Source organism: Salvelinus sp. IW2-2015, linkage group LG20 (genome assembly GCF_002910315.2).
Source record: "Salvelinus sp. IW2-2015 linkage group LG20, ASM291031v2, whole genome shotgun sequence".
Taxonomy (NCBI): Eukaryota; Metazoa; Chordata; class Actinopteri; order Salmoniformes; family Salmonidae; genus Salvelinus; species Salvelinus sp. IW2-2015.
The window spans coordinates 68,393,914-68,414,866 of NC_036860.1; the positions used below are offsets into that span (position 1 = coordinate 68,393,914).

Consider the following 20,953-nt stretch of genomic DNA (forward strand, 5'->3'; position numbering starts at 1 on the left):
ACAAAAGCCTGGCCGGCGTGGATGCTTTTGTTTTGGCCTAGTCTAGACGTGCTGCGTGAGTGTGTGTACGCGTGCAGCAGCAGTGTGGCGGTGAGGGAGGGATGTAGGGAGAAGTAGCGAGAGCACTAGATAAGGTAGCCCTTGGTTTGGTGGGGGTAAGCAGGCTTTGATTCACAAGATCAGCCCGAAAGGAGAACAGCACGTGGGGGAGGGGCAGGGTGTTATGGAAGGAGGGAGGGAAGAAGGGTGGTGTGCCAAAGGTGTGGAGGGAGAGAGAGAGGGAGGGACCTCAAGCTATTGATGGGGAAAAGAAAAGGGAGGGGTGGAGGGAGAGGGAGGGGTAACAAGCTGTGGGCTGAGACTAGCGCTCAATGAGGAAGCGAAACAGCCAAGCCATTTTCAGCGTTGAATAACCACCGCACGCCGCTTGCTGTGTGTGTGTGTGTTTGAGAGAGAGAAGAGCTACGAGAGAAAGGAAAGAAGCAAACTCTCCTCCTGGATATTTTTTTTTTACCGGAGCTCTCTCCTTCCTTTCTCACTCTTACTGCTTGTGAGGGGGGAGGCCCGGGGTGGACACACAATGGGGCGAGGAGCCTGTGGCTACTGGGCCGTTGTATTGCTGCTGAGAGGGGGAGGGGGTTGAGCGAAGGAGACCGGCACACACAGCTAACTCAGCCAGCCGGCTCCAGCCAGGCCTCAACAGGCTCAATCTTACCCCGCTCCCTGGCCCTTTTCTGTTTTGTTTTTTTTGTGTTGTTTTTTTCAAGGAATACCCCTCACTTAAACCTGGATCTTTGGATTATTCGTGTGTGGATTATTGTTAATGGATTTTGTGAAACGGATTTATATTGGAACCTTGAAAAGAACCGATTTCTCTCTTCCTGTATTTGTGAGAAAGGGAGCCAAACTTCTCCTCTTTTCTTTTTTTGCTTTGTGTTGAGGGAAGCTTCTAGATGGATTACAAGATGCATGCTAAATCTAACGATCTGCTGGATTTTCAGACTCTGGATGCCCTCTTGGAAAAAATTTCACATTATTCTTCTGTCTCTGTGAAAAGGTAACGTTTGGCCGATAGAGATTTAAAAAATAATATTCCTTCATGTTTCCCATTCAAGATTTTACTGAGTTACAGTTGATTGGAGGAAATCAGTCAATTTAAATAAAATCATTAGGCCCTAAACTTATGGATTTCACGTAACTGGGAACACACATGCATCTGCTGGTCATAGATACCTTTAAAAAAAAAAAATGGGTCTCAGGATCTCACTCACGGTATTTCTGTGCATTAAAATTGCCATCGACAACATGCAATTGTGTTTTTTGTCCTTAGCTTATACCTGCTTATAACCCCACTGCTACCATGGGGCACTCTGTTCACAACGTTGACATCAGCAAACCGGTTGCCAACCCGACGCCATACAAGTGGTCTGCGGTTGTGAGGCCGGTTGGACGTGCTAACAAATTCTCTACCATAAGAGAAATGAACATAAATTTATCTGGCAACAGCTCTGGTGGACATTCCTGCAGTCAGCATGCCAATTGCACGCTCACAAATGTCAACATTTGACATTTGTGGCATTGTGTTGTGACCTTTTAGTTGCCTTTTATTGTCCCCACCACAAGGTGCACCTGTGTAATGATCATGCTGTTTAATCAGCTTCTTGATATGCCACCCCTGTCAGGTGGATAGATTATCGTATCTTGACTAAGTAAAAATGCTAACAGGGATGTAAGCAAATTTGTGCACAAAATTTGAGAGAAATACGCTTTTTGTGCATATGCAACATTTCTAGGATCTTTAATTTCAGCTCATGAAACATGGGACCAACACTTCACATGTTGCGTTTTTTTATTTTATTCAGTGTACATAAACTAAGCCTACAGCTTACATTTGTACTGTATTAAGGCCACCTAATCTAAAACGTGGAACTGAAATGGAAAGCTCCAGTTTACAGAGAGAGGTCTTTGTTTGTGGACATCAAATATGACCTATTAATGTGTCATTTTCTCTGAAGTAGCCTATTAGTTGAAAGACTGTGGAAATCATTGGTTCAGAGGATTGCATTGTTAGCCACCATTCTGCCAGTAACTCTCCTGAAGGGCGATAGGTGTGGGGGGGAAGGGTGGGTTACAGAGAGAGTGGGTTGTATTTGTGGCAGCAGGGCTATTTTTTGGGGGTAATGTATCCTGATTCCTGGAAATGCTTTGGTGAATGAATTGGCCCTGTGAGTTCAGCCTGTGAGGAAGGAAGGGAGAAAGAGAGCAAGGGGGTTCCGTTATCTCCAGTTCTCTGTGTTTTGTTTACAAAGTGACTCAGTGACTCGTACGTGAGTGTTATCACTCTCTCCTCTCCAGTCTTGGTGTGTGTYCTCCTCACCCCTTCGTCCTGGCTTTTTGTCCACTATAAACAGATTATTTTGTGTATTGAAACGTTTCACTCCTGTTGAGCACCACCCTGTGTGTTTGGTGCACCTAGATGCTCAGTCCGAGATGGAGATTGTCACTGGGAGTGTTTCACCACAGTGTTCTGTGACTTCGACCAAACACAACCAACCTGGTTAATGTAGGCTTGTCACCAGCAGCAGTGTGTGTCTGTGTGTTAGGGTTGGCTGATAGACTATATGATAATATTGAGTATTGGTGATATTTGAACTTGACAAATCAAAACTGTGCAGTTTTATCAGAACATATGTTCAATATGAATAAAGCCTTTATTTATTTTTGTCATATGTGTATGTTCTTCCCGAGAAGGCGACTATACTATCATAAATAAGCACAGTGGAAATATTTTGTCATCAACAATGCTGATGATAATAATGATAATATCATATCTGCAATATTTGGAGTAGCATATCATGGAATAGGTCTCCCCAAATATTGCCCAACCCTAGTGTGTGCATGCGTGTGTGTGGTGTTGTCACTCAGAGGAAGCCTGCTTGCCTCTACAGAGCCCCACAGCACACACAGCCAGTAGAGAGAAGGACTTTGAACAGTCAGACATGACGCATGCTTCTGACTCAGTTGGGCCCCCTCAAAAAAGTGGGTTTGTGTTCCATGAATGGCATGCCAGATGTGTGCATGAGCCTGCATGCACGTAGGTGAGAGCAGTGCTCAGCTGAAGTGAGAGGTGAGGTAGTTTGCGTCCCTGGTCCACAGTAGTTCCATATGTAAGGCAGGATTCCCCAACTGGTGGCCTGCGAGTGGCTTTATTTGGCCCCCCAAGTTTCCAAATATTTTTGTTGCATTTTCATTGTTGGAAATAAAAACACTAGGAAATCACCTCCAATTGATTTTAATTTAGCAATAACAAGGTTTGAAATAATTGTTTTAGTCAAATATTATATATGTTTGGGCTTCTTGTGGTCAATTTGCAGTATACTAATTGTTTGTGATTATGTTCTGGCCCCTCAAGCATCCGCTCAATAAAAAAATGGTCCCCCGGCTGAATCTAGTTGACGATCCCTGATGTGGGGAATGGGGTGTTATTTGGGACAAAGACATAGCCTAAATCCTGGCCAGGCTGACCGAAAGCATGCTGTGCCCATTGCGGACCCCCACTGGGTGAAGATGTGACGGTTCACTCCACTGTCTGACGCACAACATACTGTAGATTCAACGTCTTGGACTGACGGAAAGAGTTAAAATGAAGTAGGCTAGACCCATTAGTCTATAGGCTGTGTATTTCCCGCAACATCATCAAACCAATAGTTTATTTATCCAATGTTTCGTAATGATAAAATTCAGATTTTGTGGCATGACTAACGTTCACTACAGTTTGTGTCCAAATATGAAATTCCAGAATGAAGAGTACTTTTGATTGCCGACTGCTGGGTCTAGCGCACGGTTCTGACTGTCTGCCTGGTAGCTGACCTGCCTATACTGTGCCCCTCCCCTCTCTCCGTCCCTCGCTAGCTTGCTATGAAAGATGCGAGTGTTCTCTGAAATACGGCAACTAATCAGTCTCCTCCGTTCCAAAAGTAAAGAATCTTAGGAGTTGATTGAATGTTAAGAGGCAGAAATGGTGGTTGACACTGGGAGTTGACGTGCAAGGAGTCGTGGAATCAATTATTTTTGGAGTCTACTCTCCACCACTGTCATCACTGTTTAAGCTGGAAAAATGGCAGAGGAAGGCAAGTGACAGCAGTGAAGTCCTGTTTGGCAATACTGTGAAGTTAAATGAGAAGGATATGCGAACTTTGCGAGGTGGAATTGAGGTAAAGTTATAGCAGTACAGGTGCAATGCTTAACCATCTGAAACGGATGCACCGTGAGACCCAAACCAATGCTGGCAGCAGCACCGCTGCGTTTTGAATTCACACGTGGAATTTTTACGGAAAAACTATCTAAAAATGTGTTTTGCAGTTTAGTCACAAGTAGTCCACTTTTTTAGCCATTTGGGACCAACTTGTAGCTGCATGTCTCTTACTGCACTGTTGTGTAGATTGGGATCCTCTGGGCTACTTTCCTACTGGCTGCAGCTACCTCCCCTCCCCAGGTGCTTTTAAATGTTTTATTTTAAATCAGTTAAGAACAAATTCTTATTTACTATGACGACCTACACCGGCCAAACCTGGACGACGCTGGGCCAATTGTGTGCAGCCCTATGGGACTCCCAATCTCGGCCGGTTGTGGTACAGCCTGGATTTGAACTAGGGTGTCTGTAGTGATGCCTCTAGCACTGAGATTCAGTGCCTTAGATCGCTGCGCAACTCGGGAGGAAAACGTGAATGATTATTTACTTTCTAGATGGAATAGATTCGCCTAGTAGATACAGTACATCTATTTTGTAACCTGACATGAGGTGTATGTGTCCCAAATGGCACCCTATTCCCTGTGATGCTAGTCAAAAAGTAGTGCACTATATAGGGAATAGGGTGCCATTTAGGACAAGATTTCCCTTTTCAAGTGACAGTCACTGACAGATCCTGATTTCCTGGCTACGACTAGGCCCCTGATAACCAGAGCCGCCTCCTCCCCTCTCTCCCAACATTCCTCGGCAGTCTGTGGTGATCTATGTCCAGGTTAAAGGTCAACTGTTCGAGAGCAGTGGGGGTGTGTGGTAAGACGCGCACACACACCGGTAGGCAGGAAGTCAGCCAGCGGCAGCATTTATAGTCAACTCTTGTTGGAATCTGCATCTGCTGAGTCATATTTACAAAGTGCATCAGAGTAGGAGACAGTGCTGATCTTGGATAAGGTCCCCATCCATATAATAGACTACCAGTGTGAAAAGGTTCCTCTTGCCAATTAAAACCAAACGTGTTTCTGTCACTAATGTGTAGTAGGAAGGTGAGAATGGAGCCAAGTAGACCTGATTAGGGAACACGTCTCAAATGGCACCCTATTCCCTATAGTGCACTACTTTTGAACTGGTCAGAAGTAGTGCAATACATAAGGAATAGGGTGCCATTTGGGATGCAGTTGAGGTGTAAAAAAAAATAAAAAAAGGAGGGAGGGAGGGGAGCTAAATAAACATTTCTTCAAACATGGGAAACTGCAGCAAAACCTGGTGAAAACCAACAGGACTTGTGTGGCCTCTTTGCCTGAGCTAATTGTGTTTATCTGGTCAAATAGGTTCAGTCAGCAGTTAGTTGAGGGTTTAAGTAATCACACTAAACTAGACCCAATAGTGGAGCAATAGCACACAGTGCGGAGAAATTGTGTACTTTGTACTGTGTGTGTGTCCCTGGATTCCCTGGTCGTTGTTGCCTGGCTGTTGTGAACCATCTGGTGGTGCTGTTTGTGTGTGCTGGTATACGTCGGCAGATTCCTAGTCCCAGAAAACACTGCATCCCGGCCCAGCTGGAGCATCAGCCTGGTGTTGTGGCTAGCTAGAAGCTACCTAACGAACACATTGCTACACTCTGTCCCTGTAGAGGGAGCCCTCCCGTCTGTCCCTAAACTGTCAGTCTGTACCTGCCACAGACACCTCCCCAATATCTGTCCTCCTCCTGTGTCTAAGAGCTGGGTGGTGTTCTTCTGTTTAAAACAGGGAGGGAACTGTCCTGGATTTGTCCATTATGTCCAATGAGGAGATGCTAATTTTCATTACAAACACAAACACATTTTAAAATGTTTTCTGTTGCGTGCCCCAATGAACACGACCCTGTTCTTTGCGGAGGGCCTGTCAGTTCCTTCCTTATGTCTGCTGCTACTGCTGCTTGGTCCTATTGTCTGTCCCTGTCAACCTCTTTTGTACTGCCACCTCAGTCGAGCGCACACACTGTACAACACACACTGTCTGTACCACCCAAATGTATTGCCAGAGGAGCCCCAGCTTCTCCCTCCTTTAAAGTTGCATGGTACCAAAGCCACCACTGTTCCCAATCTGCTTTCCACTAGGGAGTTATGTGGATCTTTGTCTCTGAATGCAGGCTGCTAATTTGGTCATCAGGAACAGCTCTGTCCTGTAACATGTCTAGCATTATATTCAGGAAGTTTGTACTCTGTTATAAGAAACGTTCAATTAACTGTTTTGGGCAGTGCTTTGACCTGAGTGGGAAGGCAAGTAGCAGACAAGTTAACATTCCTCTCTCCTGTTGTCATCCCATACAGAGGTCAGTCAGTGTGTGGGTGTGTTTTCTCCAGGGAGGCCTAGGCAGTGATCATGTGCTTGGTTAACTGCTAACTTCTCAGAAAGGTGACTCATCAGGAATGTGTTTAGTTCGAGTGAGATCCATACACTGGTGTGTGTGACTGGCCAGAGTTTTAAACTAAAACCCCTCATGATCAATACTTTATGGTTGGGCACATTGCTACACTTTGCTGTGTCTTTGTACTCTGTCTCCAACACACTGGCCTTGTGACATAGTAGCCTGGGAGGGGAAAGGAAAAGAAGGGGAGAGGCAAGAGGAGGCATGGGAACACTGGGTTCCACCAGCAGCCAGATGATGCCAAACGTACCACACACAACCTCCCACATCCTGAAAGAGACCAGAGACTTCCAAGGAATGGGATAGTCTGTGTCTTACCAGGGACCCGCATAAACCATTACAGCAACACACACAGGCCCTGCTAAAACCCCAGCGATGGCTAACCACTAACCCACCTCTGATCTCTCTCACACACACAGGGTTGGGGTCAATTTCAGTTCTAGTCCATTCAGAAAGTAAACCAGAATTGGAACTAGAGTTTCAGTATAGTCCTTGAATTGACAGGAATTTAAATGGAATTAACCCCAACCCTGACACACAAACTGACAGATACAGACAAAGCCTTTTTTTTTTTATTTTTTTTATTATGAAGGGCCGGAGGGAGGACCTAAGGGCTGTGCCCCCCTTTTGGACATTTTTGTACACCTGTAACTGCCATTTCCTCCAATCCAGAGCAAAAATAATCCTTATATATATATCTATATATATATATATATTTATTTTTTTTACACAAAGTAGAGCAACGCCTCTCTTGCATTCTTTAGGGAGAACCCTTAAACCTGTAAGATCAGAGCTCAGAACAGGGATGGTTGATCTTCCTGCAACGCACCCACTCAAAGAACACATCTAGTTTAGGTGCGGTAATTGAATGTGGGATCATGCTGATGATGACGCAGGGTTTTTTTGTGGTTAGGTTTTGGGGCATGATGGTAGCGCTGGGATGATAAACCGAAAATTACAGACACACATTGCCTTCCTCTTACCGAAGCATTTAGCATACGTTTGTACTTTTATGTGTTTTTAGTTTCCCAACGTTCCTGTAGATTGTTTTAAAACCATTATTTGGTCAACAGTAATGGCCTGTGCATTATGTTGATTCCTGCCATGAAAGTGTCTGCCTGTTCTTGTTTCGCTGTCGGCTGCTGTATGAGCGAGCCACTCACACCCCTTCCCCGGCTGCGCACGGAGAAGGGAGATGCATCGTGAGAAGCACAACCATATAACCGTTGCTCAAAAATCCAATTGCGGAGAAAAATACAGTTTTCAAAGCAACTACTGTATTAGTTATAGTGAGGTGTCATAGCTTTCTGTGAGTATATATTTTAGTTCTCCCCTTTAATATTGCGTTCATGGCACCATTTTACAACCGGAGTAGGGTGTGGTAGCCTATGGTTTTGATGTGCCCGCAGAGCACGCCATTCGCAGTGAATAAGCCTATCAAGTAGGCTAGGCTTTGGAGGACAGTAGCCTACATTTACTGATAGATTAATCAATTAGCCTACATGGCTATATAGCAACATTATCATAGTTAGAGTTAGCAATCTATCTCAGTGTTTTTTTGAGTTCGTACTTGCTCAGGTTGTGAATAATATAGCCTAGGTCAATATGCACAAAGATTCTGCAAGTTCTCTGAAGAGGCAAAAGTACACCTGATATTTCTGGATCCTAGTTTGACAGGTTGCACATCAAAATATAAATTATGCATTTCCTGGATATGTTAGATGAAATAGCTTACTTTTTGAATCATAGGCTATGATCTCAGTTGTCTTACTTTACATTTACATTTACATTTAAGTCATTTAGCAGACGCTCTTATCCAGAGCGACTTACAAATTGGTGCATTCACCTTATGATATCCAGTGGAACAACCACTTTACAATAGTGCATCTAACTCTTTTAAGGGGGGGGGGGGTTAGAAGGATTACTTTATCCTATCCTAGGTATTCCTTAAAGAGGTGGGGTTTCAGGTGTCTCCGGAAGGTGGTGATTGACTCCGCTGACCTGGCGTCGTGAGGGAGTTTGTTCCACCATTGGGGTGCCAGAGCAGCGAACAGTTTTGACTGGGCTGAGCGGGAACTGTACTTCCTCAGAGGTAGGGAGGCGAGCAGGCCAGAGGTGGATGAACTTTAATTTGCTCTAACTGTTGTGTTCCTATGGAAAACCTGGTTTTTGTTATATCTCTGTTGTCTTGTGGTTAAAATGTCACACGCTGAGTAGAATGGGGAAATCCCTAAACATTTAGGAAACTACAGTACTCTATCCGCAAACTGTGCATACTGAACTGATGGCCTCTACAGAATTTAACTAACATTTGTTGCATAAACGCATACATTTTCCATTCTAAAGTCAAATCTGCTGCTGATGGAGCTCATGAGCTGGGCCTCTGAGCTGATGTTTGTGTGTGTGAATGTCTGTGCTGTATGCACTATATAAGCTCCTGAGCTGAGCCATAAGGAAGACATTTGAATGCTGAATGTGCCATGCAGAGGTGCAAGAACAGGCCGCCTGCCTCGCGTTAGTCAGCTGTGCACAGAACCCGGTTTGACTAGGCTACTGATATTGCATGGGGTTATTCGACATGCAAAATTACTGTTGGGTCAATGGCTGTCAACGCACTTACATGCAGTTCGAAACTGGAGAGGACTCATCAGTTGTTACAATAGATTCGATTTTGAGAAGGTAGAAAATGTAATACAACGTGAACCGGCCATTTGTATCTTAAACATTTTGAATCGGGGACCGATGCATATTGGTGAATCGTTACATCCCTTGCCGTTAGGAGTTTAGCAACTGTAGCCATGTCACCCACAGAGTCACCCACAGAGTTGGGAAGGGTATATTACTGGAAGCATTCAAAGTTTACCAGTAAACTACCATTAATTTAGTTAGTTCAAGGAATATATGCAATTTTATCAGGTGACATCTTGTGGCCTTTTTGGGTACTACAGGTAATCACAGCTGTCTGTAATTATCTCTGGCCCTCTGTGGCTTTATCACGTCTTAAAAATTAAAATAAATTAAGCTGTATAACATTATCCTAAGTATGTAAACCATCAACTTATTGAATACCATTGAGGGTTTCAGCATTCTTTTATTTTAATTTTATTTTTTTACACACCTTTTATTTATTTTTACAGTGTCTGTCTTTGTTGTACATGTTTTAGGGCCAAATTGATGGCAGTTGTGAAAAAAAGACAGTTGGAAGAGCTATTTTCTCTTGAACCTGACAGTCTATCCACTAGAAGCTCATGGACAATATGGGCACAGATAGAAAAATGTATACAATATATGAAAAAGTTATTAAAGTATAAATTACCCAAGTTGCCATAGATGACCTGTTACTTACCAAAATTACTGAAGATTCCGTTAACTGGTAAATTAGAGGGAGCTTTTCAACCCTATATGTCTGACAGAGATGCTAATGACTGTCTCTGTCTGTCCCACCTTCTTCTCCTAGAGAGCCTAGTGAGGAGTGCAATGGAATCATCGGTGCTCTCTCAGTGGAGTCGTCCGCGCCGGCGTCGAGACTAAACAACTGGTGTCCCGCGGCCACCGCCGCCCCAACCCCTACCCCTGCTCCGGCCACTGTGCCCGCGCCCCTAGTCACCTCTGCAAGAATGGGGGACGGCCTGGACGCAACCACAGTGCAGATGTCTTCGTCAGGCAGCAGTAGTAGCAGCCAGGGGGGGCAGCCCCAGCCATCCAGCTACGTACCAACCGTGCCAGAGTTTAACCCGCCGCCCCCGGAGTACATCAACCCGTCGCAGCCCAAGCGGCAGACCAACCAGCTGCAGTACCTGCTGAAGGTGGTGCTGAAGACCCTGTGGAAGCACCACTTCTCCTGGCCCTTCCAGGCACCCGTCGACGCCGTCAAACTCAACCTGCCGGTGAGTGTTGTGTTTCTGCCTGGCTGGCTGTTGTGTCTCGCTATATGGACTAGAAAAGGAGAAACGTACGACCTGAAAATAGTCTTTGAAAGTTTATTTAATTTCAAAGTTGAATTCACTAAATAGTCTTCAGAGCAGGTTTGGGTTGGAGTGTAGCCTGCTTTAGACCTCTATCCTGACTACCCATCCACATCGCTCTGACCAAACGCCACACTCACTAGTGTTTCTTCTCCACCATGAGTTTGGGTTTGCTTTTCTCCCTGGCATTTTATAAAATGACTGTTCTGATTGGTCCCAGATACGGAAGGGTTGGGCCAGAGCCGTTATTGGCTTTGATACTCTGATTGGTTAGTGACGTTGATGAATTTGTATTGTACAACTTCATCATTTTGATGTCAGCACAATTCTTTGGGGATGGCAGTTTCAGACTAAATGTATGCAGTGGAATTAATTTCAGGATGAATCATCAGGCAAATTAATTACATTTCTATTTATCAAATCAGTTGTAGACCAACAGTGAAATGCTTACTTAACGGTCCTTTCCCCCAACTATTTTAATGTTACAGGACCTTTTCTAACAGAGTTAAGATAAAGAACAAATAAAGTTTTTTTTGGGGGGGGGGGTAGTGACACGAGGAATAAATACACAATGGATAACGAGAAACAATGAGTCCAAGTTACATGGCTATATACAGGGAGTACCAGTACCAAGTCGATGTACAAGGTAATTAAGGTTGCGATGTACATATACATTCAGTGACCAGTTTATTAGGGACACCATCTAGTACCGGTTCGAACCCCTGTTTACCTCCAGAACCGCCTGAATTATTCGGGGCGTGGAATCGTTGCTCAATTGGTATCAAGGGGCCTAACGTGTGTCAGCAAAATATTACACCACTGCCACCAGCCTGTACTGTTGACATCATGCAGGATGGGGCCATGGATTCATGCTGCTTACACTAAATTCTGACTCTTCCATCAGCATGACGCAACAGGAACCGGGATTCGTCAGACCAGGCTATGTTTTTCCACTTCGGTTGTCCAGTGTTGGTGATTGCGTGCCCATTGGCGCCGCTACTTCCTGTTTTTAGCTGATAGGAGTGGAACACTGTGTGGTTGTCTGCTGCAACAGCCCATCCGATGAGTTGTGCGTTCCGAGATGCTGTTCTGCCCACCACTGTTGTGCTGCGCTGTTAATTACCTGTTTGTGTACCGCCTGTTAGCTTGCACGATTCTTGTCATTCTCCTATGACCTCTCGTCAACGAGCTGCTTTCGCACCCAGGACTGCCGCTGACTGGATTATATATATATTTTTGTCGCAGTATTCTCTGTGAACCCTAGACACTGTCGCGCTTGAAAAGCCCAGGAAGCCGGCTCTGTTTCTGAGGTTTCTGGAACCGGCGCGCCTGGCACCGATGATCATGCCACGCTCCAAGTTGCTTAGGTCACTCGTTTTGACCATTCTAACATTCAATCAAACAGTAACTGGATGCCTGTCTTCGTGATTTATATAGCAAGCCACGGCCACGTGACTCACTGTCTGCAGAAGCGAACCATTTTCATGAATGGGGTGGTATACCTAATAAACAGGCCAGAGTGTAGGTAGGAGTGAAGTGACTGTGCAACGGGATAGATAATAGACAGTAGCAGAAGTGTGTGTGTGGCGTCAATATGCATGTGTACGCATGCTGTGTGTGTTATGTCTGTGGGTAGAGTCCAGTGTATGTCCATAGTCAGTGCATGACAGTTGGTGCAAAAAAGGGTAAATGCAGGTAGTCTGAGTAGCCATTTGATTAGCTATTTAGCAGTCTTGTTTAGTTGTCTTATGGCTTGGGGTAGAAGCTGTTAAGGGTCCTGTTGGTTCCAGACTTTGTGCACTGGTACCTCTTTCTTTGCGGTAGCAGAGAGAACAGTCTATAATATTTCCAGGGATTGCTAGTTTTCCCTTTTCTAGGTCACGCCCTTACAACTCTGCACCCCAAAGTTTGATTCTACTAGTGTTTCTCTGTGTGGCTGTGCCACCCAAGCACCCAACATTCACACTTGGCAGATTCCTCTGTCTGACTGTGACTGTGTTGTTTTAATTGAATTGTACTTAAAAATATATATATGTTTTTCAGGACTACTACAAGATTATTAAAGTTCCTATGGATATGGGAACAATCAAGAAGCGACTTGAGAACAGCTACTACTGGAACGCCCAAGAATGNTTTCAGGACTACTACAAGATTATTAAAGTTCCTATGGATATGGGAACAATCAAGAAGCGACTTGAGAACAGCTACTACTGGAACGCCCAAGAATGTATTCAAGACTTCAACACCATGTTCACCAACTGCTACATTTACAACAAGGTAACGATGCAGTAATGCACCGTAGCTGCTGTCAACCACCACCATAGAAATATAATCTATAGAAAGGGCTTGGAACCGCTAACTCTGACAATTTGAACGAGGTTGTTCATTTCATGACCACCACACCACATATAGTTAGTGTCAGAGACATATATTTAGAGTTTAGCTTACTTTTAGAATGGACGCTGTTTTAGAATGGATGCTTTTTCCTAGGTAGTGCTAGATAAATGTATGTCTGGGTCCTAGGTAGTGCTAGGTCTGTGCACGTCTAGGTCCTAGGTATGTCTAGGCTTTGGTTTCTGGTACTGTATTAACATGGAGTGTCTGTCTGCTCATGCCTGCAGCCTGGAGATGACATAGTGTTAATGGCTGAGCARCTGGAGAAGATGTTTCTCCAGAAGATTACTGAGATGCCCCAGGACGAGACGGAGATTGCTGTCATGACCGGCAAGGGACGAGGCCGGGGCCGACGGGAAGGAGGTAGAGTACAGCACACAAACACACAGACACACTGAAACGCATACACACTCCTGGCCTGGGGTTTCCAATATCCTACTGAACTGTGCTGTGCTGGCCAGGTTACATGTCCACCATAGTTGCTGGAACTTTGCTCGAAAGGACAATGTGAAAGGGAAATACCTGAGCCAGCACAGTAGGTTTCAGGTTGTCTTTTGTCATATCTTGTGACTTTTTTGGGGGGGTTTCATGTTGTTTCGAGTGAGTAACCTCCACTTTTCATAGTAAATAAAAGGAAGAATTATCRCTGTGAATCATCATAATGTTTGTGTCAATTAATCCCTTAAGGGATGGGTTGCCAACTGGCACCAAAATAGATTTAAGTTAATTAAATTTAGGGTTTGGGGTATCCACATTTTTATACCGTTTTTGTACCATACCGTGTATACGGTGTTACCACAAGGGGCGCAATTAAAAATGTGTGTTTTTACGCTCAACAATTTGGCAACAGGGATAGCGGAAGAGAAGTGTTTCCAATTACATTAGTAGACAATTAGTATGCAATGCCTACTCATAATAGGTTGAAATCACACGAGGCAACAACAATGTAATTGGAAACACTTATGTTCCTCTGCCTTTTTACTGCAAAACATAGAAATGCACGATTTTCACATGTTGATTTTGGGGTGTTGCTGGAGATGATGAATATTATTATTATTATTATTATTTTTTAAACCACATCAAGAGACCTTGAGGTCTGTGGAAAAATTGGAGAAAGTAACATTTTGGGGTTTACTTACCCCTTTAATTACAGTGCACACCAGCAAGAGGCTGTTTTTAGCTGTGTTGTTATGGCACATGTGATGGTAGAGTTTGCTAAACAAATACCCACTGGATTGATGCAAATAATCATGATTTCATCCTGCCAGGTTAGCATAAGCTACTTTGTAGTTAACGTTTAATTGAGAAGGTTTTTGGGGAGCCTTTCCATCTACCAGAACTTTTCATTAGCGTCATGCTAACGGCTGCACAAAGTGGTAGACGCGCGCACCGTACATACACAGACAGGGAATTCTCCTTGCCTCTTCAGAAAGTTGCAAGAAATGCGAATCAATGATGCACTCTGTTATGGTAAACTTAGACTAATTGCTACGTTTTCAATACATTTAGTTGATTCCTTACTAAGTTCAATGCATTTTAGAATTTTGTAGAATTCCGTTTTAATGTCTGGATTCCGTGATTTCCGTCCACATTCTGCGTATTGCGGATGTTATAGAGCCCTAGATCTTTCTCCAGGAGGGGATTGAATCTCTACTGTAACCAAGAAGCTTGATCTTGACATCTAGCCACTTATCTAGCAAGTTAGAAAAAACCAAATGCATAGCTGGAGCCCTGAGCTGGATATCATTTAATTGACATCTTAGATTTCTTGTAGTTGTACTTATTCAATTTCATTCATGCATTGTTCTGTCTCTCTGTGTGTCTCACACCCTCCCAGGTCTGAACTTGAAGCCAGGCCCGACTATGGATTCTCCGTCCACCACCCCCCAGACACTGGGCTTCTCCAGCCACTCCCCAGGGCCCCAGACCAGAGGACCACCAGTGCAGCAACAGACCCAGGACCAGGGACCCCCATCTCTACCTCCTCAGCCCCTCATGCCAGCCCTGCCCTCCCGCGTGCCCCCAACGCTACCTGTCCACACCCATGCCCATGCGCCACAGCTGGGGGCCCCCTACTCACTGGGCCCGTCGGACCTACCTCTCCAGGCCCCCCCTAAGCTCCCTATTATGACCTCCGTGCCTCCCCCCCCCCACCCAGACCACCCTGCCCCCCACCTCCATCCAGAGCACTGCCCCCATACTGCAGAACCCCGTGCCCATGGCCAAAGTGAGTAAGATGGAGGGTTTTGCATGCACAGGTATGGTGCAGGGTATATCGCTTGCAGAACTGGGTTGTGTTCATTATAGTGGAAAATGAGAATGAATGAGAGTTTCGAGGTGGTCACTCCCTGTTTGTCTGTTTTCTTCCATTTGATGCATAATGTACGACTCTTTAAATAGTATTTGATTCAAATAGTATTTGCGTTCCTTTAAATACTTTGAGCATTTAATTGAACATCTCTGGAGTGCTAAATGGGCATGGTTTGCACTTTTAGGGCTACTCCATTGGTTCCATTGCGCCAAGCAAGCTCAATCAATCGCAGTTCAGAATGCTTTTGACAAAAGTACAATGTGTTACTTTGCATCTGATCTAAAACAATCACATTCACCTCTCATACTCTGCCTCTTCCCCTTTCTGTCCCCCTCCCTGTGCCCCTAATTTCTCTATCCCCCTCTTCCCTTCCCCCCTTCTAGCAGAGAAAGAGCCAGAAGAGGAAAGCAGACACGACCACCCCCACGGCCAACGACCAGCTGAGTGAGTCTTCTCCAGCCGAGTCCAAGTCGGGGAAGACGCTGCCGCGGCGTGAAAGCGCCAGGCCCACCAAGCTAATCAAGAAGGAGGCTCCAGACTCCCAGCACCACCTGGGCCTCGGGATAGGTCTCGGTCTAGGGGGACCCGGAGGACCAGGGGTAGGGGCTCATAGCCCCAAGCAGCAGGAGCAGCTACGGAACTGCTCCAGCTTGGTCCGAGACATGTTACATAAGAAGCACGCGGCCTACGCCTGGCCCTTCTACAAGCCAGTAAACGTGGACATGCTGGGGCTGCACGACTACCACGACATCATCAAACACCCCATGGACCTCGCCACCGTCAAGGTGGGTTTGAATGGAACACAATTATGGGTGTGTCCCAAATTGCACCCTTTTCCCGATTTATATAGTACACTACTTTTGACCAGGGCCCATATTGTAGTACATTCGACCAGAGCCCTATGTTGGATTAGGGTTGGAAGGAAAGCCTGAAGAAGTGTAGCTCTCTAAGGGATGCCCTTGTACTCTAAAAGGATTCCAACATTGTGACGTGGTTTTATTGACATGTTGTGATGTGTTTGTAGTTGAAGCTGGACAACAGGCAGTACAGAGACGCCCAGGAGTTTGCTGCCGACGTGCGGTTAATGTTCTCCAACTGCTACAAGTACAACCCACCCGACCACGAGGTGGTGGCTATGGCACGCAGACTACAGGTAATAACACTTCTAACACGGTAAATAAGACCCTCATAATTATATTTAATTACTTACATTTTCCAGAAGGAACTTAAGTTGTGGCAAGTCTGAGATAAAGATTCATAGTAAATATATAAATGGCAACATTCACGTGTGACAGATAAACAGTTAAGGTATATACGAGATAAATGTAAGTCACAAAAATCTATTTCATAACAAATGCCCACATGAGCTTAGGCCTTTTCATGTACCTGTTTGTAACTTTTTCATGTACCTGTTTGCTGAACTATTTGCTGTGTTTTACTGGTGCAGCAGATGTCTTTGAAATCTGGGTTGTTCAGTAGGGAGAATACGTTTTGAAACCGAGTGAAATTCATAGGTTCCTGAAGTTTTCCAAAATCAGAACGCCGATGTTTGCTTTTCCATTGCAACTAGTTTTGCTACGGTGTGCCCGATTGAACACCACCCAGTTCTGTTCTCTATCCAGACTCTGACACTGAGTATGTCCTCTCCCTCCCTCCCTCTCTCTCTCCAACAGGACGTGTTTGAGATGCGCTTCGCCAAGATGCCAGATGAGCCCGAGGAGATGTTGGCTTCGGCTCCTGCCCCTGCGATGCTCCAGTCCTCCGCTCCCATCATCAAGGCCCAGCCTCCGCCCATCCTAAACCCTGCCTCTTCCATCCTAGGTCCTGCCTCCTCGGTCAAACACTCCGCTTCCTCCTCGGACAGCTCCAGTGATTCGTCTTCTGAGTCGGAATCCTCCACGAACGACTTGGAGGAGGAGAGAGCCCAGAGACTGGCCGAGCTACAGGAACAGGTGAGGAAAGACCGAAACAACAACATGGAATGCAAGTAGGATTGGATTTTTTCCCCTGATTGAGGGATTCCAGCTTCTCTGGTAACATCTATCTTAATCATACATTATTGAAATGAACCATAACCCCCTCATAACTATCTTCTTCCTGACTTTTCTATGTTGGCACTAATAACATCCATTTGTGATACATTTGATGGATAAATAAAGTTGTTTAAAATCTAATTGAATCCCTGAAGATGGATGAAGTGTGCTGTGTCTTTTCTGACCCCTGGAATATTTGGTGACGTCCAGTCAATGACTATCCATTGTTTTTTGACCATTGGTTTCCTGTCTGTCTGTTACAGCTCAAAGCTGTCCACGAACAGCTGGCGGCCCTCTCGCAGCCACAGGCCAGCAAACCAAAGAGAAAAGAGAAGGAGAAGAAGAAAGACAAGCACAAAAGGAAAGGAGCGGTAGAGGAGATCCCGGAGCCGGCCATTCAGTTCCCCAAGAAGACCAAGAACAACAGCAGCAGCAACAACAACAAGGAGCTCCTGCCCAAGAAGACCAAGAAACCCAGGTAGGAACAATAACAGCTTTTTCACACTACTGAGCCAAGCTGAGAAGAGGGGTATGCTACAAAGCAGGACCAAGGAGTTAGCCAGCTAACTTGCCTGAATATTTTGATATGTTATTTTTTTTAAGAGGAGCTTGAAATGGGCAAATTGATAATAAAAAAACCAGGGGTGAAAATATTTAAATGTAGCTTTTTTAATTAAACAGAAAATCACAAGTTATTTACGGTTGCTTATTGAAGTTAGCTGGCTAACTCAGTGGTCCTGGTTTGTCATATACCCCTCTGTACTGCACTGGCCTGGTTCTCCCACACAGCTATGGGAATTTCTGTCTTAGGTGTGGCATTGGTGTGGCAGGTAGCCTAGTGGTTAGAACGTTGGACTAGTAACCGAAAGGTTGCAAGATCGAATCCCGAGCTGCCAAGGTAAAAATCTGTCGTTCTGCCCCTGAACAAGGCAGTTAACCCACTGTTCCTAGGCAGTCATTGAAAATAAGAATTTGTTATTAACTGACTTGCCTAGTTAAATACAGGTAAAAGAAAAAATGTGTACAGAAGTCAGGACCTGTGACATTTTCAAGTGGACACATAATTTGCTGAGCGCATGGATTGTATTGGCACATTATAAACGTTGCTGATCTCAAAGCACTGATTGCCTTTGTCAAATTACTCCATGAAGCTGTTTTGTTGTTAATCCTCTAAGCCATTTAGAAGCTTCTGTCTCATTTCCACGGCAAGTGTGGTAACATGATTTGTATTCTCCCTCTGCCTCTGCTCTTTCTGCATTTCACAGAGATGTTACGTTACTGTGGCTACATTACAATGTCCATCTTCCATCTTCTAATTAGAATTCACTACTTCATTCTAAGTTGTATGCTTGTATGGACATTGGAATAGAGACAAAGGTTATTCTTTTCCAGTTGAAATTGTACTGATAGTTTATATATTCTGCATTGATCTTGCAGTAAGAAGGAGGGAGCTGCGGTGAAGAACAACCACTCTGCAGCCCTGGGCCCTCTGGCAGTGCTGCAGCCCCCAGCTCTGCAGCCCGTGTCGGGCTTGGGGGAGGGCCTGGAGGACGACCCGGCTGCAGCCGCAGCCCCCGGGGAGAAGGGTAAGCCCATGTCGTATGAGGAGAAGAGGCAGCTGAGTCTGGACATCAACAAGCTGCCCGGTGACAAGCTGGGTCGTGTGGTCCACATCATCCAGTCCAGAGAGCCCTCGCTGAAGAACTCCAACCCCGACGAGATCGAGATAGACTTCGAGACGCTCAAGCCGTCCACGCTGAGAGAGCTGGAGAGATACGTGTCGTCGTGCCTCCGCAAGAACAAGAAGAAGGTTCCTGGTGAGTCTCAACATGCGTATCTTTGCCTCCCCCTGTGGCCAAACAGAAACTCCCTGACCCCCTACAAATAGTTTGAAATGTAATGATGTTGCATAATTCATTCAAATCAATCCCAAAATTACGGTTACAAAACATGAATAACGAAGTATTGATAAGATAACTTTTCCACAGCTTTCCTTTAGCTCCTAGGTCACTTTTTATCGTTTTGCCAAGCGGTTTCCTTTAAATTTGTCTCAGCAATGTAGTTTTATGTTGACCAAACATGTTTGTGGAAGATAGTGTGTCTTGAGAAGATGTCGAGTCATGTTCCGCCCTCTCCTATAGTGGCAGAGAAGACCATGGAGGCCATGACGGCCGCCAAGATCAAGGCCAGCTCCTCCTCTGACTCCGACAGCAGCGACTCCAGCTCCTCAGACAGTGATGAGGAGAAGGGTAGGGACACGCACCAAGCCCTTCTCATTTCACTCCTCTAATGTTGTTTTTAAGCCTTTATTATCTTCTTTGGTTTGAAGCTTAACATTGAGGTATTTCACATGTGCCCCATATTATTTACCTCATGCTTATATCATGGTCAATACTTGAATATTTAACAATCTCACATTGTGGCTCTGGTCAACAAAATATTTTTATCACATATTCAGAATTGATAGATGAAAGCTTCATTCAGTAGTCAGGATCTCCTCTGCCTTCTCTTGTCAGGAATCCCTCCTAAACAGAAACAGAAGAAAGGCCACGGGACCAACGAAGGGAAGAAGCCCCATCTCCACCATACCATGTCTGGAGCTGGTCCCCTCCCCCAGGGCCACCCTCACCCCCAGGGCCACCCTTACCCCCATGGCCACCCTCACCCCCAGGGTCCTGTCCTGCAGCCCAGCATCCACCTGAAGCAACAACAGCACCATAACCCCTCCCCCGCCACCTACATGGCCCCTCCCCCGGTAAGATTGATTGATTGAATTTATGAGATAACTAAAAGTAGTAGGCTGCTCCAGCCGGAGACATATTTAACAATTTGGTCATTTAGATAACCACATATCGCAGTCGTAAGTACATGTTCCCTCAGAAAAGTCAGTGCTAGTAGGAAAATACACAAGTAAAGGATTTATTTAAGATACTTAACATTGCATACATGATCAATTATCCAGAATAAAAACACAAAGCTTGAATGATTATTTCCTATGTGTTTTTAAAGATAATACATGATAGAATTGTATTGTCTGTATTCATAAAAGCTTATTACAGGACTTAAATACAGCAGTAAGACGATATAGAAACCATGTAGTGGGGCATTTCGCTACACACGCAATAACATCTGCTAATTATGTGTATGCGACCAATACGATTGGATAGGGATGGGGACTGTACAGTGGGACTTTACAGCTGACTAAAAAAGCATTTGGAAAAGTGCAGCAGTGAAGTTCATTGTATGATGATGGTGCGTGTGTGTGTGTAATGTCTAGGTAACGGTCACGGCGTTGGAGTCCTCCCAGCTGCTGGAGAACACGTTTGATTTGCTGCCCCACTTCGGCCAGCAGCCCCTCATGCACCTGTCCCAGCACCACCACTCCTCGTCGCCTGCCGTGCCCCCCCACCTCAATGTTCACTCGGCAGTGGGGCCTGTGTCCCCGGAGACGCACCCCTTTCTCAACCAGCACCCCATCCACCCCAACCCTAACCCAGGTAAGTCCCGGCCTCTTCAAGCCAGACCTGCCTGAGGTCAGAAAGTCTTTCGTATTTTGTTCTAATACTATGGTTGATTTGAGCTTGCCTGGTGTAATGG

At 45.2% G+C, this 20,953-nt stretch overlaps 1 protein-coding gene across 1 annotated transcript in view; it reads left to right on the forward strand.

Annotated features, from left to right (window-relative positions):
• The first annotated feature begins 356 nt into the window (after positions 1-356).
• LOC111980824 (bromodomain-containing protein 4-like) overlaps positions 357-20,953 on the forward strand; it is a 33,412-nt gene continuing 12,815 nt past the window's right edge. The window contains 14 exon segments of the mRNA XM_024011832.2: positions 357-1,057; positions 10,111-10,540; positions 12,662-12,895; positions 13,240-13,375; positions 14,850-15,151; positions 15,153-15,239; positions 15,707-16,108; positions 16,348-16,476; positions 16,997-17,275; positions 17,620-17,834; positions 18,794-19,173; positions 19,498-19,605; positions 19,873-20,111; positions 20,634-20,853. Of these exon segments, the coding sequence (XP_023867600.2) occupies positions 954-1,057; positions 10,111-10,540; positions 12,662-12,895; positions 13,240-13,375; positions 14,850-15,151; positions 15,153-15,239; positions 15,707-16,108; positions 16,348-16,476; positions 16,997-17,275; positions 17,620-17,834; positions 18,794-19,173; positions 19,498-19,605; positions 19,873-20,111; positions 20,634-20,853 (3,265 nt within the window). The 5' untranslated portion in view covers positions 357-953.